The sequence below is a fragment of the Amblyraja radiata genome, chromosome 22 (genome assembly GCF_010909765.2).
Source record: "Amblyraja radiata isolate CabotCenter1 chromosome 22, sAmbRad1.1.pri, whole genome shotgun sequence".
Taxonomy (NCBI): Eukaryota; Metazoa; Chordata; class Chondrichthyes; order Rajiformes; family Rajidae; genus Amblyraja; species Amblyraja radiata.
Window position 1 is genome coordinate 15,254,448 of NC_045977.1, and position 21,508 is coordinate 15,275,955.

Here is a 21,508-nt window from a genome sequence, read left to right on the forward strand (position 1 = left end):
TGCTATGCGTTAGTTAGACATACAGCACGGAAACAGGCCCTTTGGCCCAACGAATCGATGCCGACCAGCGATCCCCGCACACTAACACTATCCTACACACTAGAGACAATTTACAATTTTTACCGAAGCCAATTAATCTACAAACCTGTACGACATTGGAATGTGGGAGGAAACCGGAGCATCCGGAGGAAACCCACGCGGTCACGGAGAGAACGTACAAAGTCTGTACAGACAGCACCCATAGGCAGGATCGAACTCAGTTCTCTGGCGCTGTAAGGCAGCAACTCTACCGCTGCGCCGACTACAAGTGTTATGGATCTAGCATTCCAGAATTATACACTGGAGATTCAGTCATGAGCTTGAATCCCAGCAGAACAGTGAGGGAGCTTACATCTAAGTAATTAAATAAATCAAGAGCAAGATGCTAAGATAGATATTGCTGAAATGTTCAAGCTAATAATTTGCAGTTACAATGATGACCATGAAACTATTGATTATCATTGAAAACCGATCAAGTTCCCAAGGGAAGGGAAGGAGATGGGTAGGGAAGGGAAGGGAAAAGGGCAACACAGTGGCGCAGTGGTAGAGTTGCTGCCTTACAGCGCCCGTGACCTGGGTTCGATCCTGACTACGGGTGCTGTCTGTATGGAGTTTGTACGTTCTCCCTGTGACCCGCGTGGGTTTGCTCCAAGATCTTCTGTTTCCACACTCCAAAGATGTACAGGTTTTTAGGTAAGCTGGCTGGGTACAAATGCAAAATCGTCCCCAGTGTGTAGGGTAGTGCTAGTGTGCGGAGATCGCTGGTTAGCGCGGACCTGTTTCCGTGCTGTATCTCTAAACTAAAGTAAGAGACCTGGTAAGGAGGGGAAGGGTAGGAAGGGAATTGGTGAAGGAGAAGGGTAGGGAAGGAATAGGAGGGGCCTTTGGTCTCTGTGTTGTTCAACATTTGGTTGCACTTGCCCCCCTCCCTCTCACTCTCACTCAGTTTGAGAGGACAGTTTCGCTTCAATCCCAACTCCCGCTGCGTGTTCCCAGAGGCAGAGAATAGATCGAAGGCAAACATCTGTTTTTGAAAATGCTTATGTCGTCTAATTGCTCTAATAGGAACATAAACACCACCAAGCAAACAATCAGTGGGGGTTTGATGCTGTTATTCCCACATTCTCCTAACTAGGCTCACATCTGTTTGCTTAAGCATGATCGCGTGTAATAAATTGTACCCTCATTATACAAGGTGTGCACAGGACTTACAATAGGGAGAAATATTTATTCGGTTCCACCAATGTAATTGGTTGCAATTAATTAAGAAAGCTGCAGTTATTGTTCAGGGATTTGACGAACCGGCTGGGGAGGATATTTGCAACATGATGGGCACTGTTCCCCAATGTTGAAAGCTAATCGCACTCATTATTGTACAAAGCAGCTCCTCAAACAAAGGAAAAGAAAAACAAAGGTAGACAAAAATGCTGGAGAAATGCAGTGGGCGAGGCAGTATTTATGGAGCGAAGGAAATAGGCAACAAAAGAAAAACATTTGTATTTTAACATAGAACGTAGCAAGAGCAGAACTCGCTATCAAAACATGGAGGGGACCGGGGGACACAATTTTTTGACGGCCATGCGCGCATGCGCACACTCACACACACACACACACACACACAGCTCAACTCTGCTTGTCTCACCGGGTTAACTACAGCCCTGTCTAGACTGACGGGACACCAGCGCTGCTTCTCCGCGCTGGCCATATTTCCCGCAAGTCCGGGAAGGGCTGTAGGCTCACCTGGCGGGACAGGCAGAGTTGAGCAGCATTTAGCGCTGCTTCTCTGCGCTGGCAGTGGGTCTGGGGGCGCCGCGCCCGCCTGACTCCCTACCAAAGATCCTATAGCGGAGGATCTTTGCTGCCGACCTCTCTGGTCACCCGCGGGGGGGAGGGGGGTTACTCGGGAGGGGACGGGACAGCGGCGGAGAGCCGGCCGGGATCGATCCTGCCACGTCTCCCTCCTCCAATCACCGCGCTGAATCATCATGTCCCGCCCCCATTGCCTGCTGACCGACGTCTCTCTCATCCAATCGGCGCCCTCGATCATCAGTCCCACCCCCACTCTCCCGCGGAAAGCGGAGATTTCACCGGGTTTTAAAATCCGGATTACAAAAACTTGGGGGGGATGTCCCCCACCTCTCAAAACATGGGGGGGACATGTCCCCTCTGCCCCCCCCCCCTCCCCCCCCGGTCTTCCGCCCCTGGAACGTAGAACAGAAATCCTCATGGAACGAGCCCTTCGGCCCACAATGTTTATGCCGGACATGATGCCAAGTTAAACTGGTTCCATCTGCCTGCACTTGATCCATATCCCTCTATTACCTGCACCTCCATGAGTTTAAAAGCATCCTAAACGCCACTATTGTATCTGCCTTCATTACCACCTCTGCTTTCTAGGCACCCCGCACATCTCCATTAAACCTCCCCTCCGCACCTTACAGCTGCGCCCTCTAGTATTGGAGATTTCCACCCTGGGGAACAAAGTTCTGACCGTCTACCCTATCTATGCCTCTCATAATTTTATCAACTTCTATCAAATCTCCCCTCAACCTCCGACCTCCCAGAGAAAACAATTCAAGTCTATCCAACCTCTCCCCGTGGCTGAATCCTCTAATCTCAGCAGCATTCGGGTAAACCTCCGTCGTACCATCTCCAAAGCTTCTACATCTCTTATGATTGTTTATAGTGACAGAGAAGAAGGCCATTCAGCCCATTGAATTCTTGCCAACTACCAAGATAACAAACCCATCTGCTCATTCCTTCTCTCCTTAATTCCCCGCAGCTGTGCAATGTATTCTTCAGACTTTAGAGATACTCCGAGGAAACAGGCCCACTGATTCTGCGCTGACCAGTGATCACCTCGCACACTATCACTATCCTACACACTAGGGACAATTTACAATTTTACCGAAGCCAAATTAACCTTCATACCTTTATGTCTTTGGAGTGTGGGGGGGGAACCGGAGCACCCGGAGTAAAAGAGGGAACGTACAAACTCCGTACCGACAGCACCCTTAGTCAGGATCGAACCCGGGACTCTGGCGCTGTAAGGCAGCAATTCTACCGCTTCGCCACCGTGCACCCTTGTTTTCAAATCCCTCCATAGTCTTGCTTCTACCATTCCTCCATGCCCAGTCCTCAGGAGGTGGACTTCCACCCACATCGTTCTATCCCAGAAGCAAATGTTACCCGCTGAGGCACAGTAAACGTCTACAACATTTTAGTGGCTTTGAGAGGACACGTGCCGATTGTCAGCTTTACAAACATTGCAGGGAAGTATTTCCCAGGATAATCTGGAGATACCCCAGACAGGCCTCATCCCGACCGCACTAAACAATCTGAGCCCATCCTCCAATAAACGTGAGCGCTTGTGCTGCGTAGATTTAGAAACTAAAGCTTAGCAGCATTAAAGGATAATTTCATTGTCCAAGATGTTTTACAGAATAAGATGGTGAAAGTCCTCTGTTAAGGCACGCCGTTTGTTTTAATCTTATCACTGGCGCAAGTTGCCACAACCAAAGGCAAAGGCACACGACTGTTGCAAAATGTCACGGCCATTTTGTGGGCAGCAAATTCCTACACACTGGCATTAACTCTTGTTTGAAAGATGCAGCATGGATTCGGGCCATCGAACCCATGCCGACCATCGATCGTCTGTTCGCACTAATTTTGTGTTGTCCTACTTTCGTATCCACTCTCAACACACTCGGGCCAATTTACAGAGGCCTATTAACCTACAAACCAAAGTGCTGGAGTAACTCAGCGGGTCAGGCTGCATATCTGGAGAAAAAGGATGGGTGACGTTTTGGATCAGGACCCTTCTTCAGACCCAGTCTGAAGTACTTCAGTCTGAAGAAGAGTTCCGATCGAAACGTCATCCAGCCTTTTACTCCAGAGATGCTGCCTGACCCGTGGATTTAAAGCCCTGTCCCACTGTACGAGTTCATTCAAGAGCTCTCCCGAGTTAAAAAAAAAATCAAACTTGTGGAAGCGCGTAGAATGTACATAGCGGGTACGTCGGAGCTCGGGGACATCTCTTAGCGGTTCGTAACGCTAACGGCAGGTACTCGGGAAACGCGGTAAGCTTGGGAAGACGCGTGAAGATTTTTCAACATGTTGAAAAATGTCCACGAGAGCCCCGAGTACCTACGAGCGGCCATTACCGTAAATCTCCGAGTTCGAATCAGGGCAAACTCGGGAGAACTCTTGACAGGGTTTTTACTCCAGCACTTTGTGTCTATCTTTGGTATAAACCAGCATCTGCAGTTCCTTTCTACACAACCTGCAAAGCCACACATCTTTGGGATGTGGGAGGAAACCGGAGCACCTGGAAGAAACCTATGCTGTGACAGGGAGAACATGCAAACTCCGCACCGATAGCGGCTGAGGATCGATCCCGGGTCTCTGGCGCTGAGAGGTGATAGCTCTACCGGCTGTGCCATTGTACCGCCCACCTGTTGGCAACAAGGGAGGAATGGTGGACATTAGTGCTGGCTTGAAGAGAACAAGAAAAGCGATCATTTACATCCTCCCAAGGAAGGTTTTAGTTTATTCCCACATTCTAAAGGTAGGACCTCGAACAACTGCAGGGTAGTGTAATTAAACAGAGATGTTGCCATCTTTCTCTACCCAACACACCTCCAGAAAGATCATGAGGAATAGGTGTAGAATTAGGCCATTCGGCCCATCAAGTCTACACCACCATTCAATCATGGCTGATCCATCTCTCCCTCTTCACCCCATTCTCCTGCCTTCTCCCCATAACTTCTGACACCTGTACTGATCAAGAATCTATCCATCTCTGCTTTAAAAATATCCACTGACTTGGCCTCCACTGCCTTCTGTGGCAAAGAATTCCACAGATTCACCACCCTCTGACGAAAGAAAGAAGCTGCTCGCTGGAAGGTCAATACTAGTGAAGTCATTGTGAGCTGGAGTGAAGTTACTGGAAGCATATCCTGAGCTTTATAATTTTGATATTAGCTGTTTTCCTGCTTTGAAAAACTTGACAACCTATCCCAAATTTTCCAATCTGTATGTCCTTTGTATTCTGTTTTTAAAAGGCATTGATTTAACTCGGCACATAATAAGGAAGGGGCTCAGAACCAAACCTATATAAAAGCCCTGACATTTAAAATGTTCAAAACATTCCACCTTTCCTAGAATATTAGCCAAATGACGTCGTTCACATCGACCAGACCCATGGCTACATTCTGAAATGATTCTTTCATCTGAAATGTAACTTTAATAAGCTCTAAAAGTCAAATATGCCTGAATACATTTCACTGTAACAACAAAATGTGATGTTTATAACATTCTCCCTTAATTTGTTCACACACTTCATATTTTTGGCTATTGGAAAGACTGTGATTTTAGAGTGAAAGAACCATAGAGTACGGAAACAAGCCCTTTGGCCCAACTTGCCCACAGCGACCATCATGCCCCATCTACACTTGTCCCACCTGCCTACATTTGGCCCATATCCCTCTAGACCTATCCTATCCATGTACCTGCCTCGATTACCTCCTCCGGCAGCATGTTCCATTCACCCACCACGGTTTGTGTATAAACGTCACCCATCAGTTTCCTACTAAATCTTTAACCCCTCACCTTAAACCTATGTCATCTGGTTCTCGATTTAGTGATGTAAAATTTGGGCCCAAGCCATATTTACGTCATTAGGTCATAAGTGATAGAAGAATTAGTCCATTTGGCCCATCAAGTCTACTCCACCATTCAATCATGGCTGATCTATCTCTCCCTCCTAATCCCATTCTCCTGCCTTCTCTCCCCCCCCTCCCCCCCCCTGTTACCTGTTAATTAGTGGCCCAGGGTGGCACAGCGGTAGAGCTTCTGCCTTACAGCGCCAGAGACCCGAGTTCAATCCTGACTACGGAGTTTCTCCCGGTGACCGCGTGGGTTTTCTCCAGGTGCTCCAGTTTACTCCCACATTGCAAAGACATGCAGGTATGTAGGTTAATTGGCTTCTGTAAATTATCCTTGGTGTGGGGGTGACACAGGGAGGCACAGTGGCGCAACAATAGAGTTGCTGCCTTACAGCACCAGAGACCCGGGTTCAATCCTGACTACAGTGGCTGGCTGTATGGAGTTTGTACGTCCTCCCTGTGACTGCGTGGGTTTTCTCCGGGTGTTCTGGTTTCCTCCCACACTCAGATTTTTTTGGTTAATTGGCTTCAGTAAGTTGTAGGATTTCCGGTAGTGTGTGTAGGTTAGTGTACGTGATGGTCGCTGGTTGGCGCTAACCCGGTGGGCTTAGGGGCCTGTAAAGACTAAAAAAGCCTGATGGTTGTTGGCCGTTCTTGAACCTGGTGGTCATGGTTTTCTGACTCCTAGATGGTGGGAGTGAAATGAGAGCGTGGCCAGGGTGGTGTGGGTCTTTGATGATGCTGGCTGGTATGGTATGGATACACATAGCAGACTTATGCAATACGATACGATAGAACTTTATTTACCCCAGGAGGGAAATTGATCCACCAACAGTCATAAAAACACAAAATACATGAAACATGAAATTAAAGTGACGAGTGGAAAGGATTGTGGATGTGCAAAGATTGGGGAGGGAGGGGGAGGGAGTGGGAGGGGGGGAGGGGGAGGGGGAGTCAGTCTACCCCATGACAGAAGGGGTTGTACAGTTTGATCGCCACAGGGAAGAAGGATCTCCTGTGGCGTTCTGTCCTGCTTCTTGGTGGAACCAGTCTGTAGCTGAATGTCCTCCTCAGGTTGACCAGTGTGTCATGGAGGGGGTGAGCAGTATTGTCCAGGATGCTCCGCAGTTTGAGGAGCATCCTCCCCCCCAAGACCATCTCCAGTGATTCCAACTCCGCCCCCAGGATGGAGCCAGCCTTATAGCTCGTACCTCTGCCTTATGAGCAGAGAAGGGCAGCTGATAAATGCTGGGGATGGCAGTGTGATAGACAATGCTGTCTAATAGCTCACCAAGGGAGTCCTTCTTGTGTGGCCAGGAAGCTAATTGCATCTCTCAGGGTCTTTTTCCCTTTGGCCACAGGAAAAGATTCACTAATTTGCTGCCAGAAGACGCAGAATGGGGAAATTAGCATAGACATAGGAGCCTGATTTGTATTGCCAAGTCTGGTCTCTGCCTGCTTCTATGATATGCCTTCAACTTAAATGAATGTCATGGCAGTCGATTGATTTAGATTTCAAAATCCATAAAATCCCCTTTTCCACCATAATTGGGACACATGGCCATTGAACGATTTGCTTAATGATGAGGTGGAAACTGGACATTTAGTGGAACATTTAATATTTTGTTAGTCTTCACTCTAACTCTCTGCTAACGCATTCAGCTTGAAAGTATCATGAGGTGGTGCAGTGTTAAAGCTGCTGCCTCACAGTGCCAGAGACCCAGGTTCAATCCTGACTACGGGTGCTGTCTGTACGGAGTTTGTACGTTCACCCTGTATGGCGTGGGTTTTCTCCGGGTGCTCCAGTTTGCTTCCCACACTCTAAAGACGTACGGGTTTGTAGGTTAATTAGCTTCGGTAAATTGTCCCTCGCGTGTGGGATAGAATTAATGTACGGGGTGATCATGGTCGGTGGGCCGAAGGGCCTGTTTCCACACTGTATTTCACTAAACTAAACTAAATAGAACATGTCTTTGGAAAGGGATTATTTTACATGGAGATTCTCAGAACCATCGAAAACTTATCTGAATTATTCACAGACAGTAATCTTTGTTGAGTTTATTGCTAAAGTGGATGAATTATAAAATGGTAAGAGTTTTTTTGTTGAATGGTTACATATTAGTCAATGGGGACTGGATGCAAAAGTGGAATAACATAGAACCAGTGCATGGGTGATCGATGGTCGGCGTGGGCTTGGTGGGCCGAATGGCCTGCTTCCACGCTGTATCTCAAAATTAGATTAAACTAAACATCCCAAGGATTATAACCTTACCACAACAAGCATTCCTGCAAATTACTCACCCAGTCAGATCATAAATGATAGTGTGGACCTGAGAAATCTCTTCAGGGTTCCAGCCCAGAGCCATTTCAGTCAAGATTCGAAACAATGGATCAAAATTAATAACCAGCAGTTGACACAAAGTTTAGTCGAGCCCGTAGACACATTCTGTCTGAGAGTCAAGTGTGAAATGGATGGTCTGTTGGCGTTGAGTTGATGTTGTGTACTAAAGACTTGTGTCTGTCTGTGTTGGTGTACATAATAATAATAATAATACATTTTATTTATGGGCGCCTTTCAAGAGTCTCAAGGACACCTTACAAAAATTTTGCAGGTAGAGGAAAAACATGTAAGGGGAATGAAATAAATAGTAGAGACATGACTAGTACACAAAGTAAAGACAGAATTCAATACAAAACACAATAATAAGGCAATTAATGCACAGATGAAAAGGGAGGGGGACGTGGGGCTAAGGATAGGCAGAGGTGAAGAGATGGGTCTTGAGGCGGGACTGGAAGATGGTGAGGGACACGGAATTGCGGATCAGTTGGGGGAGGGAGTTCCAGAGCCTGGGAGCTGCCCTGGAGAAGGCTCTGTCCCCTAAACTGCGGAGGTTGGACTTGTGGATGGAGAGGAGACCGGCTGATGTGGATCTGAGGGACCGTGAGGGTTGGTAGGGGGAGAGGAGGTCAGTGAGATATGGGGGGGCCAGATGGTGGAGGGCTTTGTAGGTGAGGATCAGGATTTTGAAGGTGATCCGGTGGGAGATGGGAAGCCAGTGAAGTTGTTTGAGGACTGGAGTGATGTGATGCCAGGATTTGGTGTGGGTGATGAGTCGGGTGGCTGCGTTCTGGACCAGTTGGAGTCGGTTGATGTAGGTGGAGCTGATACCAAGGAGAAGTGAGTTGCAATAGTCCAGTCGGGAGGAGATGAAGGCATGGATGAGTCTTTCAGCAGCGGGCGGTGTGAGAGAGGGTCTGAGTTTGGCGATGTTGCGGAGATGAAAGAAGGAGGTTTTAATGACATGGCGGATGTGAGGCTCAAGGGAGAGGGTGGAATCAAAGATCACGCCAAGGTTGCGGGCCTGGGGAGATGGGGAGACAGTGGTGCCGTCGATGGTGAGAGTGGGGTTATTGATTTTGCTGAGTGTGGCTTTGGAGCCTATGAGGAGGAATTCTGTTTTATCGCTGTTGAGTTTGAGGGAATTATGTTGCATCCAGGTTTTTATAGCTGACAAACAGGAGTTGATATGGGAGAGGGGGGGGGTTGTGGGGGGATTTGGTACCAAGGTAGATCTGGGTGTCATCAGCATAACAGTGGAAGTCCAGGTTGAAGTGGCGGAGTATCTGACCAATGGGGAGGATGTAGATGATGAAGAGGAGGGGGCCGAGTACGGAGCCTTGGGGAACGCCTTGAGTGACTGTGGCTGTAGCAGAGGTGTGGTTGTGGAGAGAGATGAAGTGGGATCTGTTGGAAAGGTAGGAACGGAGCCAGCTGAGTGCAGAGCCTTCAATGCCGAGGTCTTTGAGTCTGGTGAGCAGGATGTTATGGTTCACTGGTGTACATGATTGTGTCTCGGCAGTGTGCAAGTTTGTGTGTATGTGCACATTTCTACTTGGTATGTGTCTGTACGTGTGTGAATTTAACATTTAAGCTAAAGCTTCATTTATGGCACATTTCAGCTAGCGTGGCGCGGCGGTATAGTTGCTGCCTTACAGCGGGTTTAATCCTGACTACGGGTGCTGTCTGTACGGAGTTTGTATGTCGGTTTTCTCCGGGTGCTCCGGCTTCCTTCCACACTCCAAAGACGTCCAGGTTTCTAGGTTAATTGGCTTTGGTAAATTGTAAATTGTCACTAGCATGTAGGATAGTGTTCGTGTACGGGCTGATCGCTGGTCGGCGTGGACTTGGTGGGCCGAAGGGCCTGTTTCGCTGTTTTAGCTCTAAATTCTAAAGCATATCATAGTTGCAGTCAGTGGCCATTCGCCTCCTTTTAGAGCAGGGCACAGGTTCATTGCAGCAGTCAGTCCACAGAGAAAAGCAATTTAAGGTAGACACAAAATGCTGGAGTAACTCAGCGGGCCAGGCAGCATCTCTGCAGAGAAGGAATGGGTGATGAATCGGGTCGAGACCCTTCGTCAGACTGATAAGAAAAGCAATGTATTGCTCATTGTTATTCATTACAGTGACCTGAAGCATTGCTTGCTAATGTTCCTATAATCCTACCACACAGCATTGTAACAGGTCAGGGGAAAAAGCGGAATCACTTGGACCAATATTGAAGACACAAGAGACTGCAGATGCCGGGATGAACTCTGGAGGCTTGGCAGCTTTTGGGGAGGGAATGGGCAGATGATGTTTTGGGTTGGGACCTTTCTTCAGACCGATGAAGGGTCCCAATCCTAAAGTCCATTCCCTCCACAGATGCTGCTTCATCCGTTCCTTTCGGATCGGTACATGGATATGCAGGGAAAGGAGGGATATGGATCATGTGCAGGCAGATAGGAGGAGGCTTGGGACTGCCATTATTTAGTGTAGTTTAGTTTGTGGGCCAAATGGCCTGTTCCTCTGCTATACTGTTCTATGTTGAGTAAACGCAGGTCTCTAGGTGGTGGGCTGCCGCTTATTGAGAGTCTGACCCCTAAACAGTAGCGAGTCTTGGACAGTATCCAACAATAATCCCATTAAATGCTTGACTACAGCATCACATCCTCTGAGACTATGGCTTGCAAATTCCTTTTTACTTCCAATTTAAATGTATTGAAACGCATTGCACACTAATTCTGTTTGCAGGCTTTATTCCGTAATCACAGCGCCACGCTGCATGGGGTAAACTGGTGATGGGGTTGGAGTTTGTCATCAGAGAGGCAGCATCTGGAGAAACACCAGCTGACAGAGTAGGAGCAAAATGACAGGGATATTATTTGCACAGTTGTAGGAATATTCCGAGATCGTGTATCAAAAAAACGTGAGAAGAGCAGAAAAAGTTATTGTGAGGTTTGTAGGTTAATTGGCTTTGGTCAAATTCTCCCTAGTGTGTAGGATAGAACTAGTGTACAGGAAGATCGTGGTCGGCACAGACTCAGTGGGCTGAAGGGCCTGTTTCCTCCCTGTATCTGTAAACAGACGTGATGATGATGATAATTTATTGTCACGTACTGAGGTACAGTGAAATGCTTTGTTTCTGCATACAAAGTACACGAAGGAGTGGCCACAAAGGCAGTGACAAAGTCACAAAAAGTATTCATCGCTGTTTGTTCCCCCTTCCTTCTCAGTGGCCCCCCCACGAGGGTCCCCCTTAATTCCCCCTTAGTGAAGGAAATGGAAAACGTCATCTCTCGCACTTGAATCCTATCCTGGTGATCCATTACTCCCTAACATGTTTGCACAGGTTTTAAATCTGAACTTGTGACTGCACTGTGCTAATGCATTATCTAATTATCACACTGCACTGAGTCCCAGTGAAATATTTCCAAATGCATTTCGCCAAACTGGAAATAATAGCCTCTTTGCCGGCTTTGATTGGATTAACATCTGTCTAAAGCCTGAAAAACATTACCGTGCTTCACGAGTTGGCTTGGGCCAACTCACTTCAACAGCCCTGGTGGCCTCGATCATTACTGCTGCCTTTATTCGTGACTTTCAATTATATAAGTGCAAATAATTACATCTCATATCAATAGACATTCTCCGCCTCAACTTGCTATCAGGCATCTGTGTGAGAGGGGGAAGGTTTAATGGAGATGTGCGGGGCAGGTTTTTTACACAGAGAGCTGTGGGGCGCCTGGAACGCATTGCATTGCCAGGTAGCGTTGAAGAGAATTTTAGATAGGCACATGGAAGTGCAGGGAGTGGAGGGATATGGATCACGTACAGGCAGATGTTTAACTTGGCATCGTGTTGGGTACAAACATGGTGGACCGAAGGGCCCCGTTCCTGTCCTCTCCTGTATGTTCTATGTTGAGAATTCACTAGAAGATGGCTTGCACATTTTTTTTTCTGAGTGTAGACACAATGTGCTGGAGTAACTCAGCGGGTCAGGCAGCATCTCTGGAGAAAAAAGATGCTTGATGTTTGGCGTTGGGACCTTTCTTCAGACGCACCCAACCTTTTGCTCCAGAGATGGAGTCTGAAGAAGGGACCTGACCCGAAACCTCATCCAGGGAGTGGGAGACGCTGCCTGACCCCCGCTGAGTTACTCCAGCACTTTGTGTCTGTCTTTGGTATAAACCAGCATCTGCAGTTCTTTGTTTCCACTTTACTTATGAGGACTTTGGTTAAGGTGCAACTGTAGAGAATTGAATAGTTCGTTGTAGTTTGCGTTACAGAATGTTGGAGTTATTTTTGCGGGAGGAATGTAATTAAATCTGTGGATCGTGCTGTGTCCTTTCAAGCTGCCCTGTGAGATGAAATGCAGCAACTCCACAGCTGATTTTACCTCAAATGTCACCAATCTGGCTTCCAGCATCTGTCAAAATATTCCGTAGCAGCATTGGATGCGAAAATCACAGCCCGACACGTTTTTTTCCAGATGTGAAACTTACTCTGAGATCTTCACCTAAATGCATGGCCATCTGTGCTTTCCATTACTAATCTCGGCTAACAAGGCTGCTTGATAATCAGACAGCAGCTCGGTGTAGGTAACCTGAGATCTCATGAGCTTGCTGCTTCCATTTAGCCTTATGGGTTTTGGCTGTTTGCAATACCACTAGGGATAACATTGTTCCCCAGCCAGTCACTGTCTGGTGCCTTTGCTGTTGTCACTTTTAGTTTTAATTGAAGTGCGATGTAATTTTAATTTTACTCCATGTCACTAGACAGAGAACTCAAAGCGATGTGGTGAATTTAGGAAGGGTATTGTTTCCCCATCTGGTGATTCTTCCTGAGGAGCAGATCAGTTGGAACTGTTGATTATTTATAGTTTTTTGCCAAAGCATTCATTTAGTGGGATAACGTAGAACTAGCGTGAACGGGTGATCGATCGATGGTCGATGATTGATGATGATGATTAAACGGAAGGCGAGAGTGTTTTATCATCATATGTCACGAAATGGAACAATGAGATTCTTACTTGGTCATCAAGGACTAGGTGGGCTGAAGGGTCTGTTTCCATGCTGTACCTCTAGGGTGGCACAGCTGGTATATCCGCTGCCTCACAGCACCAGAGACACCAGTTCGGTCCTGAGACTCAGCTGCTGTGTGCGTGGAGTTTGCACGTTCTTCTGGATGCTCCAGTTTCCTCCCACATCCCAAAGATGTGCAGTTTGTAGGTTAATTGGCCTCTGTACGTTGCCCCTAATGTGTAGGGAATGGATATCAAAGTTGGATAACATAAAACCAGTGTGAAGAAGGGTTCCGACCCGAAACGTCACCCGTCATTTTTCTCCAGAGATGCTGCCTGACCCGTGAATTACTCCAGCACTTTGTTTCTATCTTTGTGAATGGATTGATGGTTAGCGTGGACTCAGTGGGGCAAAGGGCCTGTTTCCACCCTGTATCTCAAAACAATACTAAATTAAACAAGGGCTAGAAACACATGTTTTTCCACCTTGTCATAACGTTCAGTGTCTACACCTTTATATCAGGTGGTAACGCTGTTGCCTCTACCAGGGGCCGCGTGGCGGTTTTGAAAGTGGGGGGGGGGGGGGGGGGCTGAGCGACCACTGATCACCAGCCTCGGGGGTTGCCGGCGAGGGAGGGGAAAGAGGGGGTCACACAGTAGGGACCTTTTGAAATTTGATGTATTACATCATGTTTTAGTGCATTGTAGAAGTATGATTTCAATGTTTTTTGGTTGAAGTATTTTTAGGAAAATGTAGGGCCTTCATGAGAGATAGGAGCAGGTGATTATAATTTGTGTCATTGCTCGACCTCCAAAAACTGGGGGATAATAATACAGGCCATCCCCCACCTCAAAAAATATATCCCCCACCTACCTGGGACATCGGGTACCAGGTATCAGGTGAACCAGTTACCGGGGGATGCGGGCGGCAGGTCACTGAGGTACTGGTTACCGGGCACCCGCGCCCGCTCCATTGATCGCTGTGTTTCCGGGCGTGTAGATGGACAGGGTGATGGCGGGGCTCAGGGTCAGTGAGACGGGGTGGCATATATGCGTAACTCAGTGGATCAGGCAGCATCTCTGAAGAAGGGTCCCGACCCGAAATGATACGTCACCCATTCACTTTCTCCAGAGATGCTGCCTCACTGAGTTCCTCCAGCAGTTTGTGTCTATCTCCCCTATTGCCTTGCCCTTCCTCCCAGACTTTTACAATGTATCCCCTGCAGTGCTAGTCTCCCCACTCTCTGGAGAGATCACCCGGAGTCCATGTTGTACGTCTCTTGGAGCATCTTTTCCTTGGTTGTTCCACCACAGGATTGTGAACATCCTCTCAGTCCCCTACTCACCTCCCCTGCAACGTAAATAGCCCGAGAGTCTACGCATGACCGAGACCTTTCATTGCTCACCCATTCTGGCTTTCCTATGAACTCTTGACATCTTTCCCGGTGTGAGACCAGAGCTGACCCTGGACTCCATCCGGGGTTAGCCAGTGTTTGACACGGCAGCTCTCTGTGTTGTTTTGTCCCTGATTCCTCTATAAACAGGAGCAGGAAGGGTGTGTTGTTCAGCAGCGTTCTCCATTAGTCCGACCCCTTGACCTGGTGCCCTCAGACCCTGGGCCTCTCCTCCCGTCGCTCGCTTCCACACGGCTCCGTGTGTAAGTGTGGGAAGCCTCCACTCCAGCCCACCGCCTCCCTTCACGTTCACCGGCCCGCCAGCCCGCCCCTACCGCGGTGAGTTGTGTTACGGGTGAGGTTGGTGCGTCCTGCAGACACTGAACCGTTCGTGTCGGTCACTAAAGTACATCCACTGGGCTGGCCGCTAACTCCCGGGGGAAACATCGCAAAAAAGTGTGGGGGCTGCAGCCCCCCAGCCTCCCTGGTTCCGCGTCCCATGTTTACCTGACTCTGGGATTTACAGAGAGGATCATGAATCTTTGGAATTCACTGCCTCAGGAAAATGTGGATGCTTAGTCATTACGTGTAGTAAAGGCTGAGATAACGAGCATCTTGAATGCTGAGAGAATCAGATGGTTTGGAGAGTGATCTTTTAGTTTAGTTTAGAGGTACAGCATGTAAACAGGCCCTTCGGCCCAACAAGTCCGTGCTGACCAGTGATCCCCGCACACCAACACAATCCTTTACACAAACTAGGGGTCATTTATAATTTTTACCAAAGCCAATGAACCTACAAACTTGTACGTCCTTGGAGTGTGGGAGGAACCCGGAGCACCCGGAGAAAACCTATGCAGGTCATGGGGAGAACGGAAAAACTCCATACAGACAGCACCCATGGTCAGGATCAAACTCGGGTCTCTGGCCATGTAAGGCAGCAACTCTACCCCAACACCACCATGCCATGATCTTGTGGTGAAGATCGGTTGTGGCCACGTTGAATGGCAGACAAACCTCGTGTATGTGTAGAAAATCATGAGAGGAATAGATTGGTTAAATGTTTTGCCCAGAGCAGGGGGAATCGGGAACCAGAGGACATAGGTTTAAGGTGAGGGGAGAAAGATTTAATGCGTACCTGAGGGGTAACTTTTTTACACAAAGGGTGGTGGGTGTATGGAACGAGCTGCCGGAGGAGATAGTTGAGGCAGATACTATTGCAACGTTTAAGAATCATTTGGACAGGTGCATGGATAGGACAGGTTTAGTGGGATATGGGCTGAAATCAGGCAGATGGGACTCGTGTAGATGGGACATGTTGGTCAGTGTGGGCAAGTTGGGTGGAACAGCCAGGTTCGTGTTATAGAGTCTAGAGTCTACGACTCTCTAATGGACTCTAGGGCTGAATGGCCTTCCATTGCTCCCATTCTGTATGATTCTGATCAGGCCATGACTATTAATAGCCCGATCATCAGAGCTTGCTGGCAACTCAGGCACTCACAGAAATTTGACACAACTAGATTGGACTATTCTGAGCACTAAAGTGATTGATATAAAATATTTATCGAGGAATCAATGCATGATCAGAGATTTTAATTACGGATGCTTTCTCAATAATTGCAAATGACTTACAAAAATGGTTCCACAAAGAAACCTCCACCGCAGAACCTGAAAAGCCCCATGGGAAGTTGGAAACGTCTGTTGACATGTAGCGGATAGTTAGTCAGAACCTGCTGCCCAGGGTGTAAATGTCAAAGACAAGGCGGCATTGCTGTAACATTTAGAGGGGCAACGTTTGAAGGAGGGCAGGTTTATTATATAGAGGGTGGTGAATGCCTGGAACGCGTGCCGGGGGTGGTGGCGGAAGGGATGGTTCAGAGGCTATTAGATGGGCACGTGGATATTGAGGGAATGGAGAGATATGGATCAAGTGCAGGCAGACTAGATCAGACTTCAGAGATACAGTGTGGAAACAGGACCTTCGGCCCACCGAGTCCGCGCCGACCAGCCACCCCCGTGCACTAACACTTTCCTACACGCTGGGGACAATTTACAATTTTGCACAAGTCAATGAACCGACAAACCTCTACGTCTTTAGAATGTGGGAGGAAACCGGAGCACCCGGAGAAAGCCCACACAGGTCACGGAGAGAATGTACAAACTCCACACAGACAGAGGCCATTGTTAGGATGGAATGCATAGTCTCTGGCGTTGTAAGGCAACAACTCTACCGCCCCCAAGGTTGAACTTGGCATCATGCTCGCCACAGACATTGTGGGCGAGAGGGCTTGTTCGAATGCTGTGCTTTTATATAGTCTTTAATGCTTTTGAGCTCTCGTGGTGAACCTGTAAATAACAGGAGCGTGTCTTGGCAGGAAAGCTGTGATACTGGCAGTCAGAAGCACAGCTGATAGTCTGACCATTAGACTCAGACTAATAGACTCCAAATTACACGTTGGCTTTTTTCTTCAAGATGCGGCCCTTTGGAGGGAGATTTGCCAGCTTTGACAGGTAATGACTGTAGAACAGAAGGCTTCCTGAAGACTCTGTAAAGGGCAGAAAATTGCTGCGTGTTGCAGCTAGTCCTATGCTTGCCGTTTATCATCAGCGTCGCCATGACACCTCTACAGGGTGGTCAATGGTGGTAAATGTACAGTACATGCCGGGACCTGTCTTGTCACAGACCTGCCAAGGGATGCATAGAGAAACCATGACCCCTTCTGAATATTTATTATTCTGAGTTTGAGTTTAGTTTATTGTTACGTGTATCGTGGTACAGTGAGAAGCTTTTGTTGCGTGCTAACACACAAGGCAGCACATGATTACAAACGAGCCGCCCACTGTACAGATACACGGCAAAGGGAATAACGTGAATAGCGTTTGGTGCAAGATAAAGTCCAATCAAAGATAGTCTGAGGGTCTCCAGTGAGGTAAATAGTAGCTCAAGACTGCTCTCTAGTTGTTGGTAGGATGGTTCGGTTGCAAAATAACAGCTGGGAAGAAACTGTCCCTGAATCTGGAGGTGTTCTGATAGCTATGTTTCAAATGACAGATGGTTTAGTTTATAGAGATACACTTTATCGCCGGGGATGGGGACATCGAGGGGCAAAATGCACGTGGTTGCGAAGTGGGGAGAGAGGGAGGCGGGGCGGGGTCGGAGTGCGGGAGGATATCTTCGGTCACGACGACCCCTCTCATCACGGGACGCGGTGCCACCTTCACGGATCGCTGGTCTGTCGATTCCGCATCCACGCTTCGTGCAATGCCACTATTTTGCTTGGGTGCTGAATAACCGCTCTACATTTCCGCCATTGAGCCGAATGCACCAGAGGCCATTTAACGGTGCTCCAATGAGGTGATCGATAACATGTTGCTAATTCTGCTGCCTGCATCTCCAGCATCTAACCTACAACCGCAAAGCAGCGTGCTTGCAAGCGTCTTGCTCTAAGTTGATCTTCAGTAACACCTCAGATCTTTCTCAGCACCGCTTGCCGACTCTCATACGTTTATATTCGGGTGGCTTTGAAGTTCTCCTTTCCGAATAAAAAAAACTAACACCCAATCTTGGTGGCTTGGACTTCCTTCATCAAGGCAGCAAGCACTTCTTTCAAAAACACTGCTTCCCCACTCCTCGCTGAGCCTGCAGAGGGAAGATATTTCCACAGTCAGCAGCCTGTTTGACCTTTTCACAGACATGTCTTTGGAGGACGTCCGAAATTTCGTGTACCAGATGCAAGTGGAAACCAACCAAAAAATTGGAACTCAAGTTCTCGCCTCCCCTGATCCATAAAGTTGGACAAATGTACGTTTGTTTTTCTTATAATTTCTTTATGATTTTTATGTGCCTTGACATGCATCTATTTTTGTTTGACATCCTGGTTTGGAATAATGATTTGGACACTTCCTCCTTGGAAGTATCTGCTGCAGAGAGATTTTCTTAATGAATAACACATGAATGAATGCAGGACGTCGCAGCATGGTCCTTTACTAATCCAGGCAAGGTATGTTTATTGCTGAGCCCAACAGATCAAAGGTATTCTTTCTCAAAACAGCCAAACTGGGGTAAGTAATGTAGCTAAAGGGCGGTGTTCACTTCTCACCTCAAATAGAAACGGTGTCTACGGCATGAATTCTCCTTGTGTTTCCATCCCCACTTTGCGGCCCGTTGCCACGGACGACCATCGGCACCCGGCAACCTCATCGAGCTGAGGACTGGCGTTACTCAGTGGATCGGCACGCCGTGCGGGATAAGGAACTGATTCAGGTCGATGGCTTTCCACAGGAGCTGGGAAGTGCGTGTTAGCACTTGCTAACGTTTGCGGAGGAAATGGGGTTTTGGTTGAAAGGAGATTCTATGCACCTCTATGAGTCCACCCCTGCTGTGCTCTAAGGAATAAAATCCTATCCTGCCCAACCTTTCCCGATAGCTCAGCCTCTTGAGTCTAGGCAGCATCCTTGTAAATCTATGCACTCTTTCCAGCTTAATGCCATCCTTCCAGTAGTAGGGCTACCAAGACTGAACACAGTACTCCAAATTCGGCCTCACCAATGTCTTGTACATAATGTCCCAACTTCTATGCTCCATAGTCCTCTCATTTCCCCATAATCATGCAACATTCTCTCTGTAATCAACTCTGATTGTTTTGCCATTACCCTACGCTAATTTACAAAAGCCAATTAATGTTTTGGTCCTGGAGAAATCCCACTCAATAACAGGGAGAACATGTCGGCTTCACGGTGACAGCACCCAAGATGAGGATTGAACCAGGGGCCCTAGAGCTGCGAGGCAGCAGGTTAATCACTGTGTGACCTTGCCGGTAACGCTAGCTCAAAGAGAATGGAAAAGGCTAGTAAGTAATAAAAGGTGATTCACTAGTTGGAGGAACTATAAAGAAGCAGAAGAGAATGAAAGCTGGAATGAGACATTTAAAAGACATTTGGGTTTCATTCTGATATGGGTGCTGTCTGTACGGAGTTTGTACGTTCTCCCTGTGACCGTGTGGGCTTTCTCCGTGTGCTCCGGTTTCCTCCCACACGCCCAGGTTTGTTGGCTTCGGTAAGTTGTAAAATTGTCTCTCCTGTTTGTAGGTTAATGTACGGGGTGATCGCTGAGTGGGCCAAAGGTCCGGTTTCCTCACTGTATCTCTCAAGCCTAAAGACCTTCCCTAATTACTTTAGTTTAGAGATACAGCATGGAAACAGGCCCTTCGGCCCACCAAATCCATGCTGACCAATCATCACCCGTACACTAGTTCTATCCTACACACTGGGGGGGGGGGGGGGGGGGGGGGGGTCACAGGGAAAACGTACAAACTCCATACAGACAACACTGGGAGTCAGGACCCGGGTGTCTGGCACTGTAAGACAGCAGCTCTACCGCTGCGCCACTGTGCCGCCCTTTGTACTGAATGGGTCACTTGTGAGGGCTGTGAGCAGTCAACAAGTCTGAAGCAACATGGGGCAGACCAGCATAAGGACAGAGTGCTTCTTTTCCTGAAGAGGTTTTATTTTGCCTCGCCCTCTCCCTATTCCTTTTAGCTTTTACTTTAAGCCCAGATTGAAGGTCAGACATCCGAGGGATATAATTCCCTTGTAATCATCTCAGTAAACACGGACTCGAAGTGGAGTCAGCAGAAAACTAGAGGCAGAGAGTTGAATTTGTCATCTTTCAAATTGAATTATTAGGTTGAAAAGTTTAAGTTAGAGGATACTACATGAACCATGAGAGTGCTGTAAGTGGCTGGAGAAGAGTCTGTAAATATAAGAGAAATTTATTTTACTGCAAGTAGTCTACCTACAAATAAGCTCCTATTGTAGCAGGAGGTGGAGGTTATTTCGGTCAGAGTTCATTAGCTGTTTCTCGGGTACAAATTGAGTATTGGCAGAATGTGGACATATATACTGAGAGTGTGACAGCAAGGTGGTGCAGCAGTAGAGTTGCTGCTTCACAGCACCAGAGACCCGGGTTCGATCCTGACTAAAGGGACTGTCTGTGCCACATCTGTACGTTCTCCCCGTGACCGCGTGGGTTTCCTCCGGGTGCTCCGGTTTCCTCCCACATGCCAAAGACGTGCAGGATTGCAGCTTGATTGTGTTTAGTTTAGTTTTGAGATACAGCGCGGAAACAGGCCCTTCAGCCCACCAGGTCCGCACCGACCAGCGATCCCCGCACATCAACACTACCCTACACACACCATGGACAATTTTTTAAACATTTTATACTGAGCCAATTAACCTACAAACCTGTACATCTTTGGAAACCGAAGATCTCGGAGAAAACCCACGCAGGTCACGGGGAGATCGTAGAAAACGCCGTACAGACAACACCCTTAGTCAGGATCGGACCCGGGTCTCTGGCGCTGAAAGGCAGCAACTCTACCGCTACGCCACCATGCCGCCCCTTTGGCTTTAGTAAATTGTCCCGAATGGGCAGAGAGTGGTAGCCGCGCGGACGGCGGGAGTGACCCGGGGAGCCGCACGGGGCCCGATCCACCCACCGAACAACCGCGCCGCCGATGACCAGAGCGACGACTGACGACTCGCCCCACAGGCCTCCCAGGGGACTGTGGCGAAGCCGGGCGGCGAGGTCTCTCTGGGCCAAAGGAGCCTCAGCAGTGATGGCGGCGGGAGCAGCAGCGGCAGCAGCGGGTGCCTCGGCAGCAACAGGAGTAACGTTGGCGGTGGGGCCTCGTAGTCGATGAGCGTGAGGGGGAGGGGAAGACAATGGGGGGACCACCGTGAATAACAATGGGGACCTGGAGTGGGTGGACCGCTGTGAGGGATGGTGGGAGGATGGGGGACCCGGTGCGGGGGAGTGGGGGGACACTCTAGTTTAGAATCCTCTGCGCAGGGGATAAGCCTGCGTTTGTTTGATTGTCCGATCATTTGTTCCGGTGAAGGCTCTGTGCACACGGCAGCCACCCAACAGTCGCTTGTCATTTTCTTTTTCTTTTCAATTTCAAGTTTTTGTGTACCTTGTGTGTTGTGACTGTCGGCAGACCACTTTCCCTCCAGGGATCAATAAAGTTTTATCGTATCGAATTATATCATGAATGAGATAACGTAGAAATTG

General features: G+C 48.2%; 1 protein-coding gene across 4 annotated transcripts in view; it reads left to right on the forward strand.

Moving 5' to 3' along the window:
• The window catches only part of LOC116985614 (cytoplasmic phosphatidylinositol transfer protein 1-like), a 179,142-nt gene that overhangs the window by 138,609 nt on the left and 19,025 nt on the right, over window positions 1-21,508 (forward strand). Inside the window, exon 10 of one of the 4 annotated variants that reach the window (XM_033040463.1) lies at window positions 18,129-18,238. The exons of the other annotated variants lie outside the window; for them this stretch is intronic. Within the exon in view, the coding sequence (XP_032896354.1) occupies window positions 18,129-18,226 (98 nt within the window). The 3' untranslated portion in view covers window positions 18,227-18,238. The remainder of the gene's footprint in view (window positions 1-18,128; window positions 18,239-21,508) is intronic. 4 annotated transcript variants of the gene reach the window in all.